The following is a 20,169-nucleotide window of genomic DNA, read 5'->3' as shown; positions in this document are numbered from 1 at the left end:
AGTGTATAGAGTTCGTGTGCGTAACTAGACCCAGTCTTCCTCAGCGAGTGAGGCTGGACGCCATTTTGGTTTCCTCCAAATTTTGATTTGATTTTGGATTTGAGAGAAGACTTTTGAGATATTTTGCAAGCCATGTGGTTAACTAGAATCTTATGCAAGCGACATATACCTGGAAGGATTTATGGCGGGTAATTATACTTTCATTAACGTGTTTGTTCGGAGAATATAACTCTAATCAATTATCTTCTGCTCTCTGAAAACTGTAGACCATCAATGATTGTGATCAAACTTAATTAATTTTCTGAGTCATCCATCAGCAAGGAAGGGATAAGGGCCTATTTGAAAAATTTGATCAAGGAATAACACACAAAAATGATTTGGAAAATGGGTTTGTGATTGTGCAGTACTTTGTTGTTAAGACGCAGCAAGATGATATGATCGAAAATGTTAGCATTGTACATGTGCACTATAGATGGCGATTGCGGTGGCAGTGGTGGTGGTGGGGGGGGGGGGTTGGTTGGGGGTGGTAGGGATATGGAAAGCAGTGCATTTGAGAACCTGTGAAATTGTTTTGGGAGTTTTTGGAAATTGTTAACAATCAGTTCATTTTGAAAGGTAATGTTGCAAGCATGGAGTGACTAATTCTGGACTTTTGGTCTTTTTGCTTGTGGTATGCACAATTTAAAGTGGTTCTGTATGTGCAAGGTTTTTTCAAGCCCTGATACTCTCTGTGGAGTAAGTGACAGCTATCATTGAATGGAAGCCGTCATGAGGTCATGCAGAGCTTGACAGCTAATTCTTACAAGTCTGTCATGGAAAATTATTAGCAGTGATGTAATTGGCTGTCAGACTCTAGCACAATCCAAAGCTACAAAAAAACTACTGAGTATAACAGGCAGAAAAACTTGCCAATCACTTTTGGCAAACTAGGCTAATGACATTGGATTGACAAGACTTCTATTTACAAGGTTTTTTAAAACATCAGCTACTGTCTCTGAGAACAGTTCTTTACAGTATTACTTTCATTCTACAGTGTATATTGTCAACTGTTATATCTGTACTTCCTTTATAAACATATAACAGTTACCAAGGTACAGGTTATTAATTGCCTTTGCTTAAGTGCTATGCAAAGATAAATGGCAGTGGAAGATGTGAGGGTCTTGAAAGACATGGTGGAATAATTAATGTTAATTTCTTCATTTTGTTAAATGTACTTTTCAGGAAGTATCGGCTTGTGAAAAGGGAAACACCAACCATCAGGCAAACTAAAGTGAAAAATGAATTGAGATTACAAAGAAATGAGAGTCTTCTGGCAGTTCCCTATTTGACACAGGTAGGTTTAAAAGTACCAAGTTTTAAATCACAAGTTTAAGTAGTCCTCAGAGTTGTCATTAAAAGCTGGTGTGTGGCTGCAAACCCACTGGCTGTCATGATACTTTAAGCTGGCTACTTCTTGATTTTTGATAAAAGACAGAAAATAAGTATTTTTGACAAGGTAACTTGTTATTCTCAAGTGAGTTGATAACATAAGTTGGCCACTGCTAAGAGTCTCAAAGCTGGCATTTCAGGCATTAGTTCTTCATACTAGTATTCTATTTGGTGCATTTGGATAATAGATTATTACAACCTTTTTTAACCCTCTGAAATATTATATGTGTTTCCTTAGATCTCCACATCATGACTGACAATGCCTTAAAAGCAATTTGCTTAATACATTGTGTCTATTGCATGATGCATTATGAGAAGGCACTGTAGGAACTAAGAATTTGTAGAACATATTTCCATTTTTTTTTTTCTAAATTTTGAAAAGGTTAAGAAAAATTATTGTTTTCTATTTTTCTATTTTCTTATATAGGCACAAGAATTTGAACATGCTTGGGAAAGGAAACAAGAAGAACAGAGGATGTTTAATGAAGCTTGGCAAAAACACAAAACCAAAAAACTGAAGAATGTGTATGCCTTTGGACCTCTAAGTCAAGGGAAAAAGGAAAACATTATGGAACACTTAAATGCTACAAGAACTAAACATGAATGATTAAGATTTTTAAACATGTCACTCTACATTCATAAAATGTCACCATTGCAAGTCAGTGGATACCATCAGAACTACCAGTACACGTACATGCAGACTTGACTTTGATGTCTATTAGTAATAATGCTTGGGTCAAAAATAGTGAAGGAAGCATTGCATTCTACTTAGGATTTCACATAGTCATAGGAAAAGCATGGCACAAGTACTATATTACAATTTAAAATGTTAGCAACGTTAATTTTGTAAATTTTCAAAGTTTATAAATGTAGAATTCACATGATGTAAGTGGTGAGTTTTACACACAACTTTAAGCAAAAATTTACCTTTTCACTCCCAAGATCTGATTGTTAATTCTCCCCACCAGCTGCTATTCATTTCCTTGTAAATTGGTTATAAGAATGTGGTGTAAGATCAAGTTGACAACTTTCACCTGATAAGTTTGAGTATTCTCCTAACCTGTTTGCTGGATAATATATGGATATTATATGGAGAAGTTACATCAATGGTAATCACTTTTGGGAGTAAAGGGGTTAAGTCATGCACTCTCAGGCTCACTCACTAAGGAGATAGGGCTCACTCACTGACATTATGAAAAAAAGTCAGAAAAGGGGATATTAATCCTTAAAGCTTGAATTTATGTTTTGGATAGCATCATTGTTTGGTTGGATTATGTTTGAAGGAATTTTAATGTTAATGGATATTGTGGTCAATTAACTCAAGAACAAAAATTCGTTCATTAGTCCAGCGTAAACTTTTAGAGGGCATTGTGTAATGACTTTGTTTTAAGTGCCAAATACACTCAGCCACCATAAGTTGGTGAACTAAATATGTTCCCAGAATTTAATGCGATGAGCTCTGGTTAAAGCCAGTGCCAAGGAAACTTTGTTTGCACATTGACAGAGAACATGCGTCAAAGAAACTTTTGGAATTAAATGTCTTGGTGTAAAAATTTGTTTATTTACCTACCTTGGTTGTTTATCTTAAAAGCTTTCAAGAGTCAATGGCAGTGAGGGGAACTAAACCAAAAGTTTAGGTTACCTTAGAGGAATGGTTAGACACTGATGATTGGCTCAGAAACAATTTTGAACAATAAATTGGCAGCAGGCATCGTCACTTCTTGTGAGAAACAATATTTTCTAATGTGACCTTGGCCAGTGTTGAATATTCAACAATAGTATCAGCCCATGTTTATCTTTTACTATTCAAAGTGAGTTCACTCCCTTTGTTGGAATATCATTAAAAGCAACCGTTCCAGCTACATGGCAATGCAAATAAATTGACCAAAGTTTTCATGTGAAATATCATAGGAAAAAAAATTCATGTTTAACTAAAATACCTTTCAAAGTTCATGAAAGTTGGAGAGAGAGAGAGGAGAGTCAGAACCACATGGAAATCTTGGATTTTAAGACATAAAAACTTGTGGTAGCCAATGAAATTCCAGGTTGTTTTGTCATCACCTGGAGAAAAGTAGCTCAATACACCAGTAAAACTTGACAAAAACCAGAATATACCTACCGTATTTACTTGTGTATAAGTCGACCTTTTATGACCAAAAAATCAGCCCAATAAATCACCCTTGACTTGAGTCATAGACATGAGTCACACACAGACCTGACCCAAGCAATCCAAGAAATTAGCGTAACAATTGCCTGAAGTCCGTTAGGAAAACCAAGTTCACAAAAACAAGAAAGTGAGGGTCATTACGGAAAGTGCGGGTAAAAATGCTAACATTTTTCACAGTGACATTTATAAATTGATTCTCGTAATTAAGTTTGCAATGCAAGAAATGTTGTTGTATTGAATATGCTTCCACATTCAGCATGTTCCCTTTTTTGGGGTACAGGTGTTGAAATCAGCCCGGTACAATAAGAAAACAAAGCTGTGTATTTACCAGAATTGTGTCCCGTCAACCTTGCCATACAGCTCAGAGTGTTGGTGAATTACAGAGGCTAAACTTAAAAGGTTGTTAGTTTTCCATAGGACATGTCTCTGAAGGATCTCTTGTTTATTTTGGCCAAGAACCATCTCTAATCAAGAGCTAATGGAGCAGTGCCAACTTGAAGATACGAAGAACAGACTCATAAAACGACAATGGAGATGGATCTGGCATGTCCTTGAAGAGAACCTGATAGTATTGCAAGAGTGGCCATCCACTGGACATCAGAGAGAAAGAGAAAGTGAGGCCGACCTTAAACAACTTGGCAGCGAACAGTCAAAGAGAAGATGAAGCCATACACCAGATGTGGGGGTAAATACAGGAGCAGGTTGAGGAAGGGGTGCATGGGTAGTAAGTAAGTGAGTAACAGAATAGATAATGTAAAATGGCTACCATAAAAAGATTCTAAAGCTAATGTTTTGAGCATTAGCCTATCACTCAAAATATTAGCTTTGGAAATTCTTTAATGGTGGCTATTTTACATTATCGGCTCAGTTAAGAAAACCAAATTATCTTGTAATGTTCTTGTATATAACAGCACCAATGCCTGAGCAACTTGTAGTCATTTTATCTACTGAAATGGCTTTAATTAGAATTTAAAGATCTGTGGACTAGTTCACTCTTCTAAAGGTAACAGAACATTGCATTAAAAACATAACTGCAATGCACTTACAACAATTTCAGATAACTTATCTACTAAACTTAATACGTACAAATATATATATTGTCCACTGTCATCTACAAAATCAGTGTATAAATAAATCATAGAATATTTCCTTTTTAGGCTATACAGTAATGTTGATTCAATACATAATTCATACTTTAGCATAAAAACAAGTTAAAAATGTTTGCAAGATCTGGCTTTGTTTACAGGTAGGTTTATTGAAAACAGAACAAATAAACTAAAAAACCCTGCAGAAAGAAAGAAAATGCAAATGTTCTACAAAATTTCTCTACAGTCATTGAGTGCCTTTAAAGCCAGTATTTTCCCAGCAGGGAACAGTGCTAATTACTTCCTAATCCTGTTATTCCTTCTCAAATCAGTGTTTGTCAAATATTGCAGTACCAATCCACATGAGTGTTGTAAACAGAGACAACAAGAAAATAATTTTTCCGGTGTTCTGTGCTAGAAAAGCGCCTCCCATCTCCCCTAGTATTTGTAAAGTGCCCAGTCTTGATCATAACCTAGGATGTTGTTATTCTCACTATCAGGAGGTACTGAGTAAGACGTAAGATGCGGTTTATAATGATGTTGACACTACTTTTGATTTTCCGTACACCATCATAACCGGAGGAAGGTTATCTGTAACAAAATAAGTTAAAACAGTTAGTCAAGCGCTAATTGTAACTGTGTAATGAATATTACCTGTAAATTAAGTAACTGTCTGTTACAACAATTGAGGTACTACGACTTCGGCAACAGACAAATGTACGCCTTAAGGACCTATTTAACACCAAATGGCCAAGGGATCACAGAATTTTCATCAATGAATCGCAAGAAAAGGGCAAAGAAAATAATATGTCACTGCACAGCAGTGTGTCTAATAGTCATCTGTACCCTTGGCAGTTTTTTTTCCTTTATTGCTCAGCAGCATTGAACTAAACCCTAAGCCAAATTAGATTTCAGTGTTACCTGACAGCACAGTTATGTCTTGAATAAATTGCTGAGCCATGTTTTCCTCGTTAGGAGGATGGGGAAGACCAGTAAATACAACGACTGGAAGAAAGGCAACATTAATAACATTCATGATGAATCTACACTCTTCAACTGTGTCAAAACTATGAGTACACAAACACATTCGCTAAATGTGACGGCAATTATATGCAAGGTCTCTAACTGAAGTCTCCCGCATCCTTACAAATGCTCTTTGCGAATATTTCATGATAACTGATACACACATTTACACCTCAAATTCTTAATAAACTTAAGTAACATTGCATTACCGGTAACTGCATCAGATATGAAACCTACGCGTAAAACTTACATGCGTCTGTTGAGTGAATTCTAATGAGCTGATTCACTGTTCGATACCAGTTGGTAGAGGGCTATATCGGGAAAAATAACTAGAGTCAGTCAGCTGGCATGAAAAAGTCACCTACCAACAGGCTTCTACTTTTCCCATTAATTACGTTATATGGAGAATGTTAACGTAGGATGTTTTGAAAACCAGCCGTCATGTCGATGAAAAATTACAGCGGGAAGATTGATCTTTTGGAAAAGCAAGGTAGATCCGTCAGAACTCACCGCTAGTCCATCAGCATTTCTTGTAAGAGAAAGAGATTCTTGTGTAACGTGAATCATCTAGGATATAAACAAAAGGAAGGTACGTATGTGATAAAAATGTCTTCTGATTGAAGATAACCCGTTTATGAAAGAAAATGACTATTTGGTGACCATGAACCAAACAAACTTAATCATGGCATCGTTGATGTTACAGAATATGGAGATCTCCAAGGGAAATGGCAGCTATTCAGACTTAATCATTTTTTGCCTTCTGAGCTCCCGAGAAAGTCCTTTGGTATCATTTTTTAAATTATAGCTTTCGCAGGAGAAAAGATCTGCAATAAATTTAGAGGAATTTTATAAGAAGGCCAAGGGACAACCTTGTAATGAACTGAACCGATCAGCGACACAATTACGTTCATCAGGAACTGCGAATAAAAATCAAAGAGAACAGAGATTTTTACCCGAACTTCTGCAGGAATTCTAAGTTCTTTGAGAAGATTTGTTAGAGTTCTGTGCTGTGTTTGGTGGTTTCCTTCATCATCTACACAAAAATAAAAAGAAACAGATTTGACAAGTTCCCACAGTTTTTACTATGCCTTGACAAACTTTAGCACTGGATCTGATAAAAATCTATGTTTTTCCGTTCGTTTGATTCATTTGAGTGAACGGATGGGTGCCATAATGCTATCCATAAAAGTAAGAGAAGAGTTTCGAGGGATGTTAGGGAAAGCACTGCAAGCAACGATTTCAATGAAGCGCCTTTCCATCGAGAATCGTAAGGCCAAAACAAAAGTAATCCCAACGGCCAATAAGAGCGAGGTATATTATCTCGAGGAACCTATAGGGAATGAGAGTGAAAACACGTAAACTACCTGAAAGGCGGGAAAACGCGTGTGAACGAGCCCTGATTGGTTGCATTTGACTGGTTGAGGGGTTGGCGCAACTTTCTAGGCCAATCACTCAGCAAAGTAAAACAAAACCAAACCGGGTTTTTTCGGCTCTAATCGTTAAATTTCTGTTAATGGGACTGGGTTATATTACGTCTAGTGGAGACCATACCATGTTTTAATTGTACATTTACCTTCAGTCTCCACGATCTGCATGACTCTAAGTTTGGACCGATTTTCCCAGAATGGTACCATATGAAGAACACAACTCAACTGGAGCGTTAGGAGGAACGTGAAATCATAAGGACCTAGAACCAACCCTGCTTAAAGACAAAAAAATCAACTGCTTGGTTACGTGGACTCTCAACTGAGCTAGGATGCAAGTTAACTGCAAGGGAATGGCTGCCATGTCTCGTAATTTTGGCAGAATAAAAGAGTACGGGAGAAGAATAAGATGATGACACCAGTTTTCGTGAAAGAAACGTTTCACGGACTATTCAAAAATACAATACACAAACATGAAGCGATGTAGTAAAGGTTTGAAATACCAGAGGATTTAGATAAAGGGGATCTTTGATGAATCTTGCAGCACCAAGGGGGGGGGGGGAGGGGTAGGGGGTAAGAACTGAAAAGAAACACACACTATTATCCAAACCTTATGAATGGCGTTAACATACTTTTAACCTTTGTAGACTTAAGACTTAACATCAGGGCCTCACCTTCTCCCACCACTGTCGTATTCATTGGCCACACATCTGAAAAAGGAAACGCTTAAATGAGTGCAGTATGACCAATGGAATAGAGAATTATCGAAAATGTATTACACGGAAGTATTTGCTACTGCTACTGCTGCTGCTGCTGCTGCTACTACGAAGAGTTTAGATGACGGTAATGGCAAAAGAGGGGGAGGGGAAGAGGGATTTACTTGTAAAATCATGGATAGGCTAATTTTGAGACCCTCCTCAATAGTTAAAAGGAGGTCCTTCCTCTGAATGGTTAGCGCATGTTAAACAACCATTAAATACAACTTAAAACAGTTTTTAACACCTGATGGTAACAGAGTGGTATCACTTACAATTACCCAACATGATTCCAAAAACACGACTTTCTTATGTAACAAAAAACAAAACACCAATAAAAAAAATAAGCATGTTATACTCAACCAATGTATCCTTCCCTGCCGAGAGCGTTCTTGTCCAGTTGAGCAAAGCTGAAAAATTCACCCTTAGTGATAAGAATATTCATTCTGTTGTCTTTGTTTAAAATTTAATTATACTAAGAATAGGCCAAAAGCAAACAGAGGAGCAAACATTTGAGCTCTGACATTTCCTCATAGATTAACTTTCACGACTCGACGAGGTTCTCGTCCATGCCTTTAAAACACTAGTTGGGAACAATTACCAATTGAGCTACGCAGCCACATGTTAGGGGCTGAATAGATTTTAGTGGGTTCTTCGTTCCCGCTAAAGAAAAAAAAAAGGAATATTTGCTTTGTGGCTGCTCAGGAGTAAATAACAAGTGAGGTGAATCCCAGCTAGGCACTCGAAAATATTTGTAGTTTAAGTGAAACACACAGGAAAGTAATGAAAATGGCTTTTCGGTAAAGTGGCTCTAAGATACATAATATACTTCAGTATAACGTGACTTACTTTCTGGCTATGCAGACATTTTTGTCCATTAAAACCGCATCCTGTCAATGTAGGAAAAAAGAGGAAGAATATGAAGAAAAGCACTATTTGTATTGAATTGTTTTAGTATAAAGATCACCTTAAACGTGAATGTTGCGAATACTTGAGATTTATATATGATATGAAAGTAATTGAGATTGATACGGAAACTCACACCACATTCTCAACCGATGAGATGCAAAATTAAAACCAATCTCGACTTTATCACTCCTGTTTTCCCATACTTCAGGTATTTTGCTTGTTCTCACCTCAATATCTTATTGGCTCCTTGTGACATTTGCCCGAATTCTGATTGGCCGACGTGATTAATTCGGTTTTTATTTTGCGAAACCCAATCGAAAAGTACTCTAAGGCAACTGTGATTCCCTGGCCATCTGCTATCGTAAGCTGACTATTTTTGGTGGTTTTGAAAACAACGTGTTTCTGCCCTACATGCTTAAAAAATTGTCACTAAAGATTCTACAGCAACTGCCTACCTTTATAATTCCTACATAGTCCTTTAATGTCATTTTCTGATGTCCAGGCTGGGTGAAAGACACAAATAGCAAAGTTTTTGAAGACAATAATATCGAGAGCGTCATTAAGGCCAGTTGTCAGGATTATGCATTTTAACGTAAGGCTATGGTTATCTAAGTCAAACACACACCACTAACTTCGTGATTGCGACATAGACTTGACTACACTTTCTCGTTAACTTACGTGTGTTCGAAGTGGTGGGAGCTGTAACTGTACACTGCGGTAAATTTCATCTATGATAAAAATAGAAACAAAGAAATATAAAAAAAAGACCATTCCAGAGAAGTTTAGAGGAACAAGTATGTCCGATTCCATTTCTTACCTTTCTTTTGCACCCTCATGAACGGAAGTCTTGGTTTCCTGAAGATTCCACGAGAAAAACTCTCCTCAGGGAGCTCATGATCGTAAAACCCTGTTTACAAATGCAGGAAGGAAGGTGAATTTCGATTTTTCTTTGATAGACTGTTTGTTGCGTTTTCTTTGTGGAAAGTGCACTGGCCTTCTGGCTTGCATATTGGATTACAGATCATTAGCAGTGCAAATACGAAGGTTAAAGAGCGAGCACCGACTAGTGTGGATGGACGAGTCTTTGCTGGCTCACTTGGCACGCCAACTTGTTTTCTCGCGGAAACACCAGCCATACAGCACTATTAATAAAGGTCTGGTTGAGGACTACATTCACCCAGGAGCAAAATGGGTATTTGTTGGTATTCCTCAATTTTCTAGTTAGCTGGACAAAATGCAGAAGTGGGAGTTACATAAAATGGACTAGCATCTAGTCTAAAGGAAGAAACAACACTTTTTATTGAAAATGGAACAAGCTGCTGCTATGTGGGATAATTCTGGTCGGAAATACCTAAGGCAGTAAGGCCTTTTCCCTGTATTGTTGTTTCTTTCATTTTCATCTTCCTTCAAGTGTTGTCTCCAAAAAGGTTTTGTCAAAAGGTTTTCACAATAAAATAGCGTTACATCTTTAATTTTGATTTTACCTAAGATTAGTGTGTTTGGTTTCATTCCACCCAATCCAGACGCCTAAAACACACACAGAAAAACAGTATCACTCAGAAAGTTTTAAGATCAGTATAATTTGAATGTCAATAGCAAACTAAGGTTACATTAGTTTTCCAATCGTCCGAAACCTTGCGCCGTCTTTTGAACCAATCAGAAGTAAAACTTAAACCAATTGCGTCTTAGTCATAAGAATTTTTCAGCGCTATCGGCAGTTTACTTGTTTTTACTGTCAGTTCTCAATGGCAGCTTATGATGTTTTCCTTTCCTCAGATTGGCCTCTGTGATTACTTTGGTTCTGGTCACTTTCAGACATTCAATCAAAATGCGCTTTCCATGTGAAAGCTATAATTGGCTTAGAAAGCGAAAAATTTTCGGAGGAGTGAGAAACATCGCAAAGCAAATAATTCAGTGCTAATGACATTGGGTTTTGAAATAAAAAAATTGCGTCATGACCTCTTGCAGTTGCTCTATTTTTTCAAATTTAAATTCAACAAATAACATCTAAATAACTTTTGGGGCAAAAGAATGCAGACAAAGTAACTTGAATGTTTTTCACATGATTAACCACAAGGCTAAGACTCTGTCTAAAAGGAATTATTAATCAAACCTGATTAAAGTGATAATTTCTCACCATAAGTAAGTTTCGCGCACCAGCACGTATCGTTCGTGCAATAGTCAGCTCCACAAAAGCCTTTATTTCCGTACAATCAACGAAATTTAGCCAGGTTGTAAGTTCGCGCTTTTGTCTTCTCAATAACTGTGCACAGCAGAAAAATAGTAGTCAATCAATCGGTCAGTCAATCAATCAATCAATCAACCAATCAGTCAGTCAAGCACTTGGTCAATTAATCAATCGGTCAGTCAATCAATCGGTCAGTCAATCAATCGGTCAGTCAATCAATCGGTCAGTCAATCAATCGGTCAGTCAATCAATCGGTCAGTCAAGCACTTGGTCAGTCAAGCAATCGGTCAGTCAATCAATCGGTCAGTCAATCAATCGGTCAGTCAATCAATCGGTCAGTCAATCGATCGGTCAGTCAATCAATCGGTCAGTCAATCAATCGGTCAGTCAATCAATCGGTCAGTCAATCAATCGATCAGTCAATCAATCGGTCAGTCAATCAATCGGTCAGTCAATCAATCGGTCAGTCAATCAATCAATCAATCAATCAACCAATCAGTCAGTCAAGCACTTGGTCAATTAATCAAGTGGTCAGTCATTCAGCGAGTCAGTCAATCAATAATGATGACCAACTAGCCAACTATTCACTTTGCAACTCAACTACTCAGTCAGGGTAAGTTAGTTTTACCATCTGAGTTGATGATGTAAATTGGCCACCGTAAAGAGTCTCGAAAGTTGACATATCAAACGTCAAACCTTTGTCAGAGCGAATGACAATGGCTAATTCTCGAAATACTAGCTTAAAAAACTCTTAACGGTGGCCAATTCACATTACCAACTCAGTTTATGAAACCAAATTATCTTCAAGTAGCCCCCCCCCCTCCCCAACCCACCGAACCAGCACTATAGTGTCTTTAAAAATGTATCCCAATTGGTTTGTCATTCTGTCGGTGATTCAGTCAACTCCATGACATACCAAGGGTGTCAAACAATGCTCACTACTGTTGAAAATTTGACTTCTCATTCCAGTGTACATTTAACAAATACTGCAGACAAAGAATTTCTTACCTGAGCATCAAATTCACCCTCTTGGACATGGCCAAGGATATAAAGACCGCCCTGGATATACAAAAGAAATTAATTACTTGTTTAACGAAACAGTGTTGTACACTTTTAATCACTTTTGCAAAATAGTTCAATAAGAAGCGGTGGAAAGAGAGGTTACCAGGAATTAGGAATCAGTGTACTTTCTACATCAATAATGTAGACTTGGAGCTCATAAAAAGTTATGACTACACTGCAGTATTGGACAGACCCGAACTAACAAAAGTAAGAGCACTATTCGATTCAGTTATTCACTAGCAATTCCTTAGCTGTTCCCATTACAATTTGAGGTTTTTATTAAGGTTTCACAAAAAGTAAGTCAACACGATTTATTTCATACATACTGAACGCAACTGAGAAAATATATCGTTCGTCTAATCAATCAGAGATAAGAACAATTGTACTTCACGGTAGAGGGAAACGAATGGCTTACAATCTTTAAAACGTGTCGGTCAGTATGAAAATATCTCAGTATGTATGAAATAAACACATCATACCAAGAAAAGTGCTTGAACGATTTTTATTCACTTGTTGAGATGCATTAAAAAACTCATTCGCTCGCCGCGCTCACTCTTTCGTTTTCTTGATGCATCGCAACTCGTGCATAAAAATCGTTTACGTGCACTTTCCATGGAATAATCTCTACTTACATCTTAAGTTGGAGTTTACAGGGCCTTAATTAAGCCATCACATAACCGCTATAAGTCAAAACTCCAAGCCAAACCAGCTGAACCATTCTAAATTGAAATAGCCATTCTTGATTGATTCAAGCACGGAACATTTCTTTACCTTCTTTATGTCATTAACAAAGTCTATCAAGGGGTAACCAGAGCGTGGATTGGACACCAACAACAGCACCTGACAGAGAAACGAAGCACAACTTCTTGTAATTTCTCGCTGCGTCATTTCATTTCAATTGAATTAAAAAGAATTTGGGGTCATGAGATAGTATACTTCAGCTGATAAGTACCTTTACTCTTGTCAAATCGTTGCTGGATTTGAGGAGAGATTTATTATAATTTTGAGTATCACTTCTGGGGTAAGTGGCATAGGTTTAATGAAACTTGCCAGTGTAGGCCCTGGTTGTTCGAAAGTTGTATAGCGCTATCCACTGGATGAATCTCTATCCTGTGGATCACGCCACACGTTTTGTAATCACTTATCCGTTGGATAGCATTATCCACCCTTTATACAACTGGGCCCTGGACTAAAAAAGGCACGGAAAGACGTTGTTTGTCTCGTCACAAGCATGGGACAAAAAGAAAAAGAAAACAGCCCCCGACAAGGAATCAAACTCTGGACCTTCGCATTCTGCCTTCCTATGCTCTTCCCTGAGCTACTGATAACTCTACTGTGACCTAAGCTATTACTTGCTTTTTATGCGACACACGCGTTGCCCACTGCTACGATCAGCAATCTATTGTTCACGTTAATTATTCTACTTCTTTACGAAAAACCTTATCCTAAATTTAAAATTCTTGCGTATAAGTCCACTAGTCAGGAACCTTAAAACATTCTGTATTTGGATTTTAAATTGGGGTTTTAAATACCTGAGGTCTCCAGAATTTCACGTGGTCTTTTCTTAGGTCTAATCGAAGGAGGTACTTTCTGACCTGCAGACACAAAACCCTTATTAACAACAAGCTTAATTGTACAAAATAAAATTCTTTTCTTATGCTGCTTAGGATCAAAATAATACCTGATGGTAGATCAATGCTTGTGACACATCTCCCCAGGGGGTGGGAGGTGTACGAAGAGAAATCACCACAAACAAAATCACCATAAGCGCTGAAAACCAAAAAAATGATTAAAAACATGAAGTTTTGCATTTGGAGTTGACAATCAGACTAAGATTCAGACTATATACGCTAACAACCATTAATTGGTTGTTGCCTGTCTGAACTTTGCCTGCTGTGCGTAACCCGGGATTAACATGTAATAGTGTAGTTTGATCGTCCGGGTGAGTGTAGTCCTTCTCAGGACTACAATGATTAGGTATGTTCTGATTGGACTTTGGACGTTGTTTTCATGGTACGTGATGGAATATACGTTGTTGGCGTTGCGAGTAAAGGAGCGGAAAAACACGTTTTAACTTAAAAATTTTAAATGCGTACCCTTCCTATCCCAATAAATCTCGACCTTAATCGACAAGGCTCTCGCGAAGGCTTCAAACCATTACATTTATCAAAGTCCAAAGTTTCTGGTTAATGTCATTCTTTGATCCATGACATCATTTACAAGAAAACAATACCCAAACGCTGTGATTGGTGCAGGATATTCAAATGCTTTGATATGATTGGTGCGAGATACATACCCTTATGCGGCAATCTGATTAGTGCGAGATACGTACCCTAATGCCGCGATCTGATTGGTGCGAGCAACATACCACCATATACGCTAACAGAGTTTTTTTATGAAAAAAAAAAAAAAAACTAAAAAATGGGGCCTTGGATGAGTTGTTTTTATCTAACCGCATCTGTCTCCACGAAGGGGTACAAATTTCAATATATCCTGATAAACGTTCAGCACAGTTATCTGTACAGAAGTATTGCTTGCATTTCATCCACGTTCACTTGATCAGCAACATTCCTAGATGCTTAACGGAGAATCTGAATGTGATGCATCCCTAAATGGAAACGGCCTCCCACGTTGAATTATGTGCAGATTTAGCCTTTTATTGTATCTACATAAAAAAGAAATCATTTCGCAATAACCTACCAAATGAAAGAGCAGCCAATTTGTAATCGACCAGGAACATGATCACGAAGCAAAACACAGCACCAAGGAGAGCTTCGATAAATGAAAGAAATTTATCAGAGATACAATACTAATAAAAATCCCATTTATCATCTGACTACCATGGAACACTTATTATAAGTTCCACAACCAAAAAGACAGGGTCAGGAATTTGCAATGTTTTCATTTCATGGGGGTACATAAACAAGGAGTGGTGTTAAAAGATATGATGTGAAAGTTGAAAGTGATATGATGCCCACTCCAAACCCCCCCCCCCAGCATCCCAATCTGCTACCTTGCCTACTCTAGAAAAAACAAGACAACTGCACAACCTTCTGTTGAGGAAAGAAATGAATTCAAAACAAATCTCACCTGATTGCCATGAAAAATACTGAAATGTTGGTCTGTAACAAATCAAGGAGATGATTTCATCATATGTCCATTATCTATAAGATGATTAGAATTTCACACAAATGTAATGCTCACCTAAAGTTAGGTGCAGAAGCAACTTTGAGTGCAAAGCAGGCCACGTTGGTGATGCCATATGACAGGAGGAAGAACATACTGACGAGCGAAGCAACTCTGTTGACGTTTCCAATAAAAAGAACAACCTACAGATTGACAAGAGACAAAATATATGATCAACATGCTGTGCTAATCTCTCCGTTTTGGGAAATGAGTGATGAAGCAAGTGCTTGAAAACCATACAAGTCAGACTGCTATTTCCCCGACAACTACATCCCCCATTTTTTTTGCATCCCTTCCTTGCATTAACCACCTGGTCACCCTGTACCAAATCAAGGTACCCCCCCCCCCATCCCAATCTGCTACCTCTTCTCCAAAAGCACCAGCAGCCCACGTTTTCACCAGCTACTTGTATATGAAGCACCCAGATACTTGAACAACACAAAACAGCAAAAGATCTGTCTTGATCTGACACAAAAACTAACCTTTGCTTTCCTTAAACAAAACCATAGATCAAAATTGGAAAGAAGACAAGAGGACTGGATACCAGTGGCATAGATGCTCATGAACTTGGAGAAATCCTTTGTTTACTGCCGTCTACATTTTCTTTGTATAAGCCTGGCTGCTAAAAAAAATCTCTGTAGAACCCCGCCTTTATCACTTTACAGTGCCTGAGCTTATTCAAAATAAAGTTTTACCTGAACAAAGAACCATGACATTAGAACAGCTCTTAGAGGTTCTCCATTTCTGCGGGTGACTTTGCTAAATGGACGTAGTATGACACCTTTTGGGTAAAATTATTACAGAGAATGTTCTCAATCAATTGTTAGAGACAATCAGTAAGGGAAAATACATTTTAGGACTAGGTGCGCACATACAAACAAGGAGAGAGGAGGTAACAAGGGAGGAGGGGAGGTGTAGGGGAAGAAGTGTACGCATGTAAAATTCATCATCAGTGGCAAGGGAAAGAAAAAAACAAGAAGTAAAGATAAGATGGAGGGAGCAAGAAGCCATGAGTGAGTAGGGAAGAAAGGATAGATACATATTCACTTTCTATCCAGCAGCTTTGTTGCTCTAAGGAAGGGCTAATACTTGAAAAGTCAGCTTTGAAATTCTTTACAGTGGTCAATTTCACATTATAAACATAGTTGATAACATTAAATCATCTAGCTTACCTAGTAAATCATCTTTAGCAATAGCTTGTAGAATTCTTGAGGCACCTAAGGAAACAACAATATATTTCTATCAATGCTTGATATTAAGATTATTATCTAAATGTTATGTTCTAGAAGGATAATACCGAGTAAGTATGTCATGGACTTCATGTAATCAAATGACAACACTAAGAAGCTTCAATGGACAATAAAAGATGAAATAAGCTTGACATGTTTAACATGCAACATGCACCAGTTTACCAACCTATAAGGCAGCTGAGAGCAGCTGAAAGAGTAGCAGCAAATGTTCCCATAGTTATCAACCATTCCACTTTGTTTATTTCCTAGGAATAAACAGTAGGAACAGGTCAAAGGCTTTGTATTGTGTCCATATTACTGATTGTGAATTACAAGGAGTGGTCACCCATCATTCCACTATTATTACCACTTCTATACACTACTGAGGTGATCATTATTGTCAGTGGAAAGATAAAGTTATGGAAATTTTTCCTTCTTCCACTAGACTATAAATCCTTTAAACCCTAATAGTGATTAGCATCTAATTTCTCCCTACAATATCAGTCCTGAATTGCACATTAAGGTCATGAGATTAAAGGAAATGGTCACCAGGGAAGGAAACTTTTGATTGGCAAACAGATTTTCCTTGTCAGCACCTTAGTAGAAGTAAGTATAGAGAACAATGTGGAGAATATGCATACTAATGCATAAAGTTACCTTGAGATAGTTGTAATTGTGTAGTAGTAAAGATCTGGGACACGTAGCACTTGTAAAAACCACTGCAATAAAAATCATTTTCTGCAATTATGTAGTCTATAATTGGTAGAGGGAAATATCTTTCATTGTTAATATTTAGCAATAACCATTTCATTCAAGAAAGCTAAATGCAATTTTCTTAACATCTGATTTTTAAAGATTATTATAGTTGATACTCTGCTGCTAAATTTTATGTTCAGAAGTTACATTTCATTACTGATAACTACTGAATGAACTTTAAGATATTTGACTAACAACAACAACTACTACTACTACTACATAAGTGAGTCTTTATATTTCTTCAAAAAGTGTTCTGAAACATTCCAGATGCTTACGCAAGTAATATTACAAAATAAATATGAGACTTGATAAAATGTTCTGGAAAGTTCTATAGTATGTAAGTCAGCATTAATCAGCAGTCTGGAGATTTCTAGAAGCAAAAACAATTACCCATAACTAATAATTTTCAGGGAAAAACCACAAGAATAACAACACCTACTCAAAAAGTTCAAATGTGACTCACCTAAGAGCAAATATACAATGAATGTAAAAACACTTGCACCAAGGGTACCAAAGGGTATGGCATATCCAGGTTTTTTCAAGTCTCCTGATATGTTAGCACCAGCTAAAAAAAAAAAATTATAGGACATTTTTCCCCATTATTGAAAAATGGCAGAAAGCACAAAGCCTGAGGTACAGTGGGGCTGTCAATTCTACTTGCTGATTGCAATGAATTTGATCTCTGGTGAAAGTCTCTGAAATCAAATATCCCTGATATCAGCAATTTTTTCTGATTGTTTTCCAATTACTTTCCCTGCATACCACCTTGTGTATGTCTTCAATTTGATTTACTAAAGAACTTCTGCTAGGTGCAAAAAAGTTGGTTGGCAAGCAAAAAAGTGATTTGAGATCTTACCAGGTTTTTAATCTAAAGGTGTGAAATTTAAGCTTAGGAAATAATTGATAGATATATATGTGCACAAAACAATCTGTCTGAAAAACGTTTGGTGAATTATTTACCCATAACTCCAGTAACCCCATTGAACAGAACTCCAAACACCATCATAGGAGTCTGAAGTTCCCCAGTTGTATAGTCCTTGGTGAAATTAGGCTGCAAGAAAAAAATTACCAATATAAGGACTTCAGTGACCCTCTAACTTATTTATATGATCAAAGTATCCTATCAGGGTGCCACACATTCCAATGCAAATAAACTGAGAAAATTTGATTTTTAAATAATGAAACAGACTCCAAATGATAAGTGCTGCTTTTTGCGTCCTCTTTCTGCATTGAACCTGCATGTACATGTAAACAATACCAGATGTTGCCATAGAAACAAAACTTAAGCTAGGGTAACTTGTTCTTTGAATTTTTACAGTTTTTTTCCTTAACCATATGAAAAGTAAGTGCAAATTTTTTCTCTGTGGCAAAACCGATAAGCATTTCTAATCAATCACTACAAAATAATTGCTGGAGAAAGTTGAAACAGTGTGGTAGAAACAGTCAACCATAGATTAGTATACCTCTTGCTCTCCAAACCACGTCTCTCATCTGTCTTTCCCTCTCTTCCTCCTAGTGACCTTCTTCCTTACCACTTTCCTTCCTTCTTCCCAAATTAAACCTTCCTTTCTATCCCTCTTTCCACCCTCTCTCCTTTCTCCCTCCCTCTTTCTCCCCCCATCTCTCTCTCTGCTTTACTCTTTCTCTGCCTCTTTCCCACTCCCTCCTTTTCTATCTCCTTCCTTTCCACCTCCTTTATTCCTATCCTCTCTCCTTCTCTCTCCCACACACCCTCTCTCCCTCCCACACACCCTCTCTCCCTCCCACACACCCTCTCTCCCTCCCACACACCCTCTCTCCCTCCCACACACCCTCTCTCCCTCCCACACACCCTCTCTCCCTCCCACACACCCTCTCTCCCTCCCACACACCCTCTCTCCCTCCCACACACCCTCTCTCCCTCCCACACACCCTCTCTCCCTCCCACACACCCTCTCTCACTCCCATACTCTCTCTAGAGGTATGATGGGCACTTTTGTAACTTTATTGTCTCTTTGGCTTAAAAAATCACCCTTTATCTCTACTGGGAGCCGGTTTTCACATTTCCTGAAATTAGATGTTGCCCTCATTCTGCTCTGTGAAAATCTTTGCCAGACTTTCAAAGCAAAACACATTATAAACATTTAAACTACGTTCAGGTTACAAAAGTTCCCTATGCCATGGAAAGGGCTACTTTTTGATCTTAAGTCACCAAATTTCTGCCATATATGGGCATTTAGGGGAGTAGAACGTGCCATACAATTCAGTCTTTTTCCACCTTAATTTGTGAGTTGGCTATTGCATGTGGAAAAAATTTTATCGGTTTCTGCATACACTTCCCATGTCGAGTTGAAGTATCCAGTTTGATGAAAACGCTTTTTGCAGACAGCCCAGTTCGAAACTTAATTTCGTCCTTGTTATTGAGTCAAATTTTATTAAATTTATGCCAAAGGTAGGCATACTATTATAGTTTATGATTCTGAAATTTTAGTTAAATCTTTAGATTAAAAAATAGCTTTCATGTAAGGGTTGGTACATGAAGAATGCAAAGTCACGGAAGTGCCTGTTTAGCAAGATGTTCCGTCGGTGAGAGAAGCACACTTTTTTTTTCATGAAACATCAAATGCTTTGGTAAAGAACAAGACCTAAATGACAGCTTTCATCTTCGAAAATTTCAGGGCATGACAACAAAAAAAAAGAATGCAATACTATTATTTTCCTAAAAAAAAAAAGCGCAAAATCGGCATTCGTAAGAACTGCGTATGACCATGATTTTTTCATCCAGCAATAAAGGAAACAAGATAAAAAGAAGAAAATCAGTAAGCCACAACACACCTTTACTTCGTGTTGAAGTCATGTATTAAATGAAATGCTCAGAATCGCTATATTTGATTGAGAAGGATGCATGTTTTTCCTTTAACAAGGCAAATTTTGAAATTGTGTTGACGTCTTTTCAGTTAAACAGTTCTTTAGAACCC

At 37.6% G+C, this 20,169-nt stretch overlaps 2 protein-coding genes across 6 annotated transcripts in view; one reads left to right on the top strand and one right to left on the bottom strand.

Annotated features, from left to right (window-relative positions):
- Window positions 1-31: 31 nt before the first annotated feature.
- On the top strand, window positions 32-3,274 carry LOC113686766 (uncharacterized). Its single transcript, XM_027204430.2, has 3 exons — window positions 32-188; window positions 1,222-1,333; window positions 1,856-3,274. The coding sequence occupies exons 1-3, from the start codon at window positions 133-135 to the stop codon at window positions 2,033-2,035; spliced, it is 348 nt and encodes a 115-aa protein (XP_027060231.2). The 5' UTR covers window positions 32-132; the 3' UTR covers window positions 2,036-3,274.
- A 1,259-nt stretch (window positions 3,275-4,533) lies between these two features.
- The window catches only part of LOC113686756 (solute carrier family 12 member 9), a 24,098-nt gene continuing 8,462 nt past the window's right edge, over window positions 4,534-20,169 (bottom strand). For 2 of the 5 annotated variants that reach the window (XM_089189012.1, XM_089189015.1), the window contains 27 exons: window positions 18,173-18,263; window positions 17,676-17,777; window positions 17,114-17,175; window positions 16,644-16,722; window positions 16,400-16,444; window positions 15,923-16,008; window positions 15,246-15,370; window positions 15,132-15,163; window positions 14,742-14,813; window positions 13,723-13,811; window positions 13,574-13,636; window positions 12,813-12,881; window positions 11,988-12,038; window positions 10,929-11,054; window positions 10,276-10,318; window positions 9,609-9,698; window positions 9,470-9,519; window positions 9,247-9,294; window positions 8,732-8,772; window positions 8,246-8,292; window positions 7,802-7,837; window positions 7,277-7,405; window positions 6,657-6,736; window positions 6,214-6,270; window positions 5,954-6,014; window positions 5,602-5,685; window positions 4,534-5,271 (listed from right to left, as the gene is read on the bottom strand). In XM_089189012.1, the coding sequence (XP_089045138.1) occupies window positions 5,210-5,271; window positions 5,602-5,685; window positions 5,954-6,014; window positions 6,214-6,270; window positions 6,657-6,736; window positions 7,277-7,405; window positions 7,802-7,837; window positions 8,246-8,292; window positions 8,732-8,772; window positions 9,247-9,294; window positions 9,470-9,519; window positions 9,609-9,698; window positions 10,276-10,318; window positions 10,929-11,054; window positions 11,988-12,038; window positions 12,813-12,881; window positions 13,574-13,636; window positions 13,723-13,811; window positions 14,742-14,813; window positions 15,132-15,163; window positions 15,246-15,370; window positions 15,923-16,008; window positions 16,400-16,444; window positions 16,644-16,722; window positions 17,114-17,175; window positions 17,676-17,777; window positions 18,173-18,263 (1,920 nt within the window). In that variant the 3' untranslated portion in view covers window positions 4,534-5,209. The remainder of the gene's footprint in view (window positions 5,272-5,601; window positions 5,686-5,953; window positions 6,015-6,213; window positions 6,271-6,656; window positions 6,737-7,276; window positions 7,406-7,801; window positions 7,838-8,245; window positions 8,293-8,731; window positions 8,773-9,246; window positions 9,295-9,469; window positions 9,520-9,608; window positions 9,699-10,275; window positions 10,319-10,928; window positions 11,055-11,987; window positions 12,039-12,812; window positions 12,882-13,573; window positions 13,637-13,722; window positions 13,812-14,741; window positions 14,814-15,131; window positions 15,164-15,245; window positions 15,371-15,922; window positions 16,009-16,399; window positions 16,445-16,643; window positions 16,723-17,113; window positions 17,176-17,675; window positions 17,778-18,172; window positions 18,264-20,169) is intronic. The other 3 variants (XM_089189013.1, XM_089189016.1, XM_089189014.1) reach the window with 2 other exon arrangements.

This window comes from Pocillopora damicornis, chromosome 12 (genome assembly GCF_964200805.1).
Source record: "Pocillopora damicornis chromosome 12, jaPocDami1.2, whole genome shotgun sequence".
Lineage (NCBI taxonomy): Eukaryota > Metazoa > Cnidaria > Anthozoa > Scleractinia > Pocilloporidae > Pocillopora > Pocillopora damicornis.
The sequence above is the reverse complement of the archived record's forward strand: the minus strand, read 5'-3'. Positions and strand labels throughout refer to the sequence as shown.

Excerpts from the sequence above, each read along its gene's own strand:
- LOC113686766 (XM_027204430.2), top strand. The coding sequence starts at position 133 with ATGTGGTTAACTAGAATCTTATGCAAGCGACATATACCTGGAAGGATT. Across the intron at positions 189-1,221 it reads CCTGGAAGGATTTATGGCGG|GAAGTATCGGCTTGTGAAAA; the intron begins GTAATTATACTT and ends TGTACTTTTCAG. Across the intron at positions 1,334-1,855 it reads CAGTTCCCTATTTGACACAG|GCACAAGAATTTGAACATGC; the intron begins GTAGGTTTAAAA and ends TTTCTTATATAG.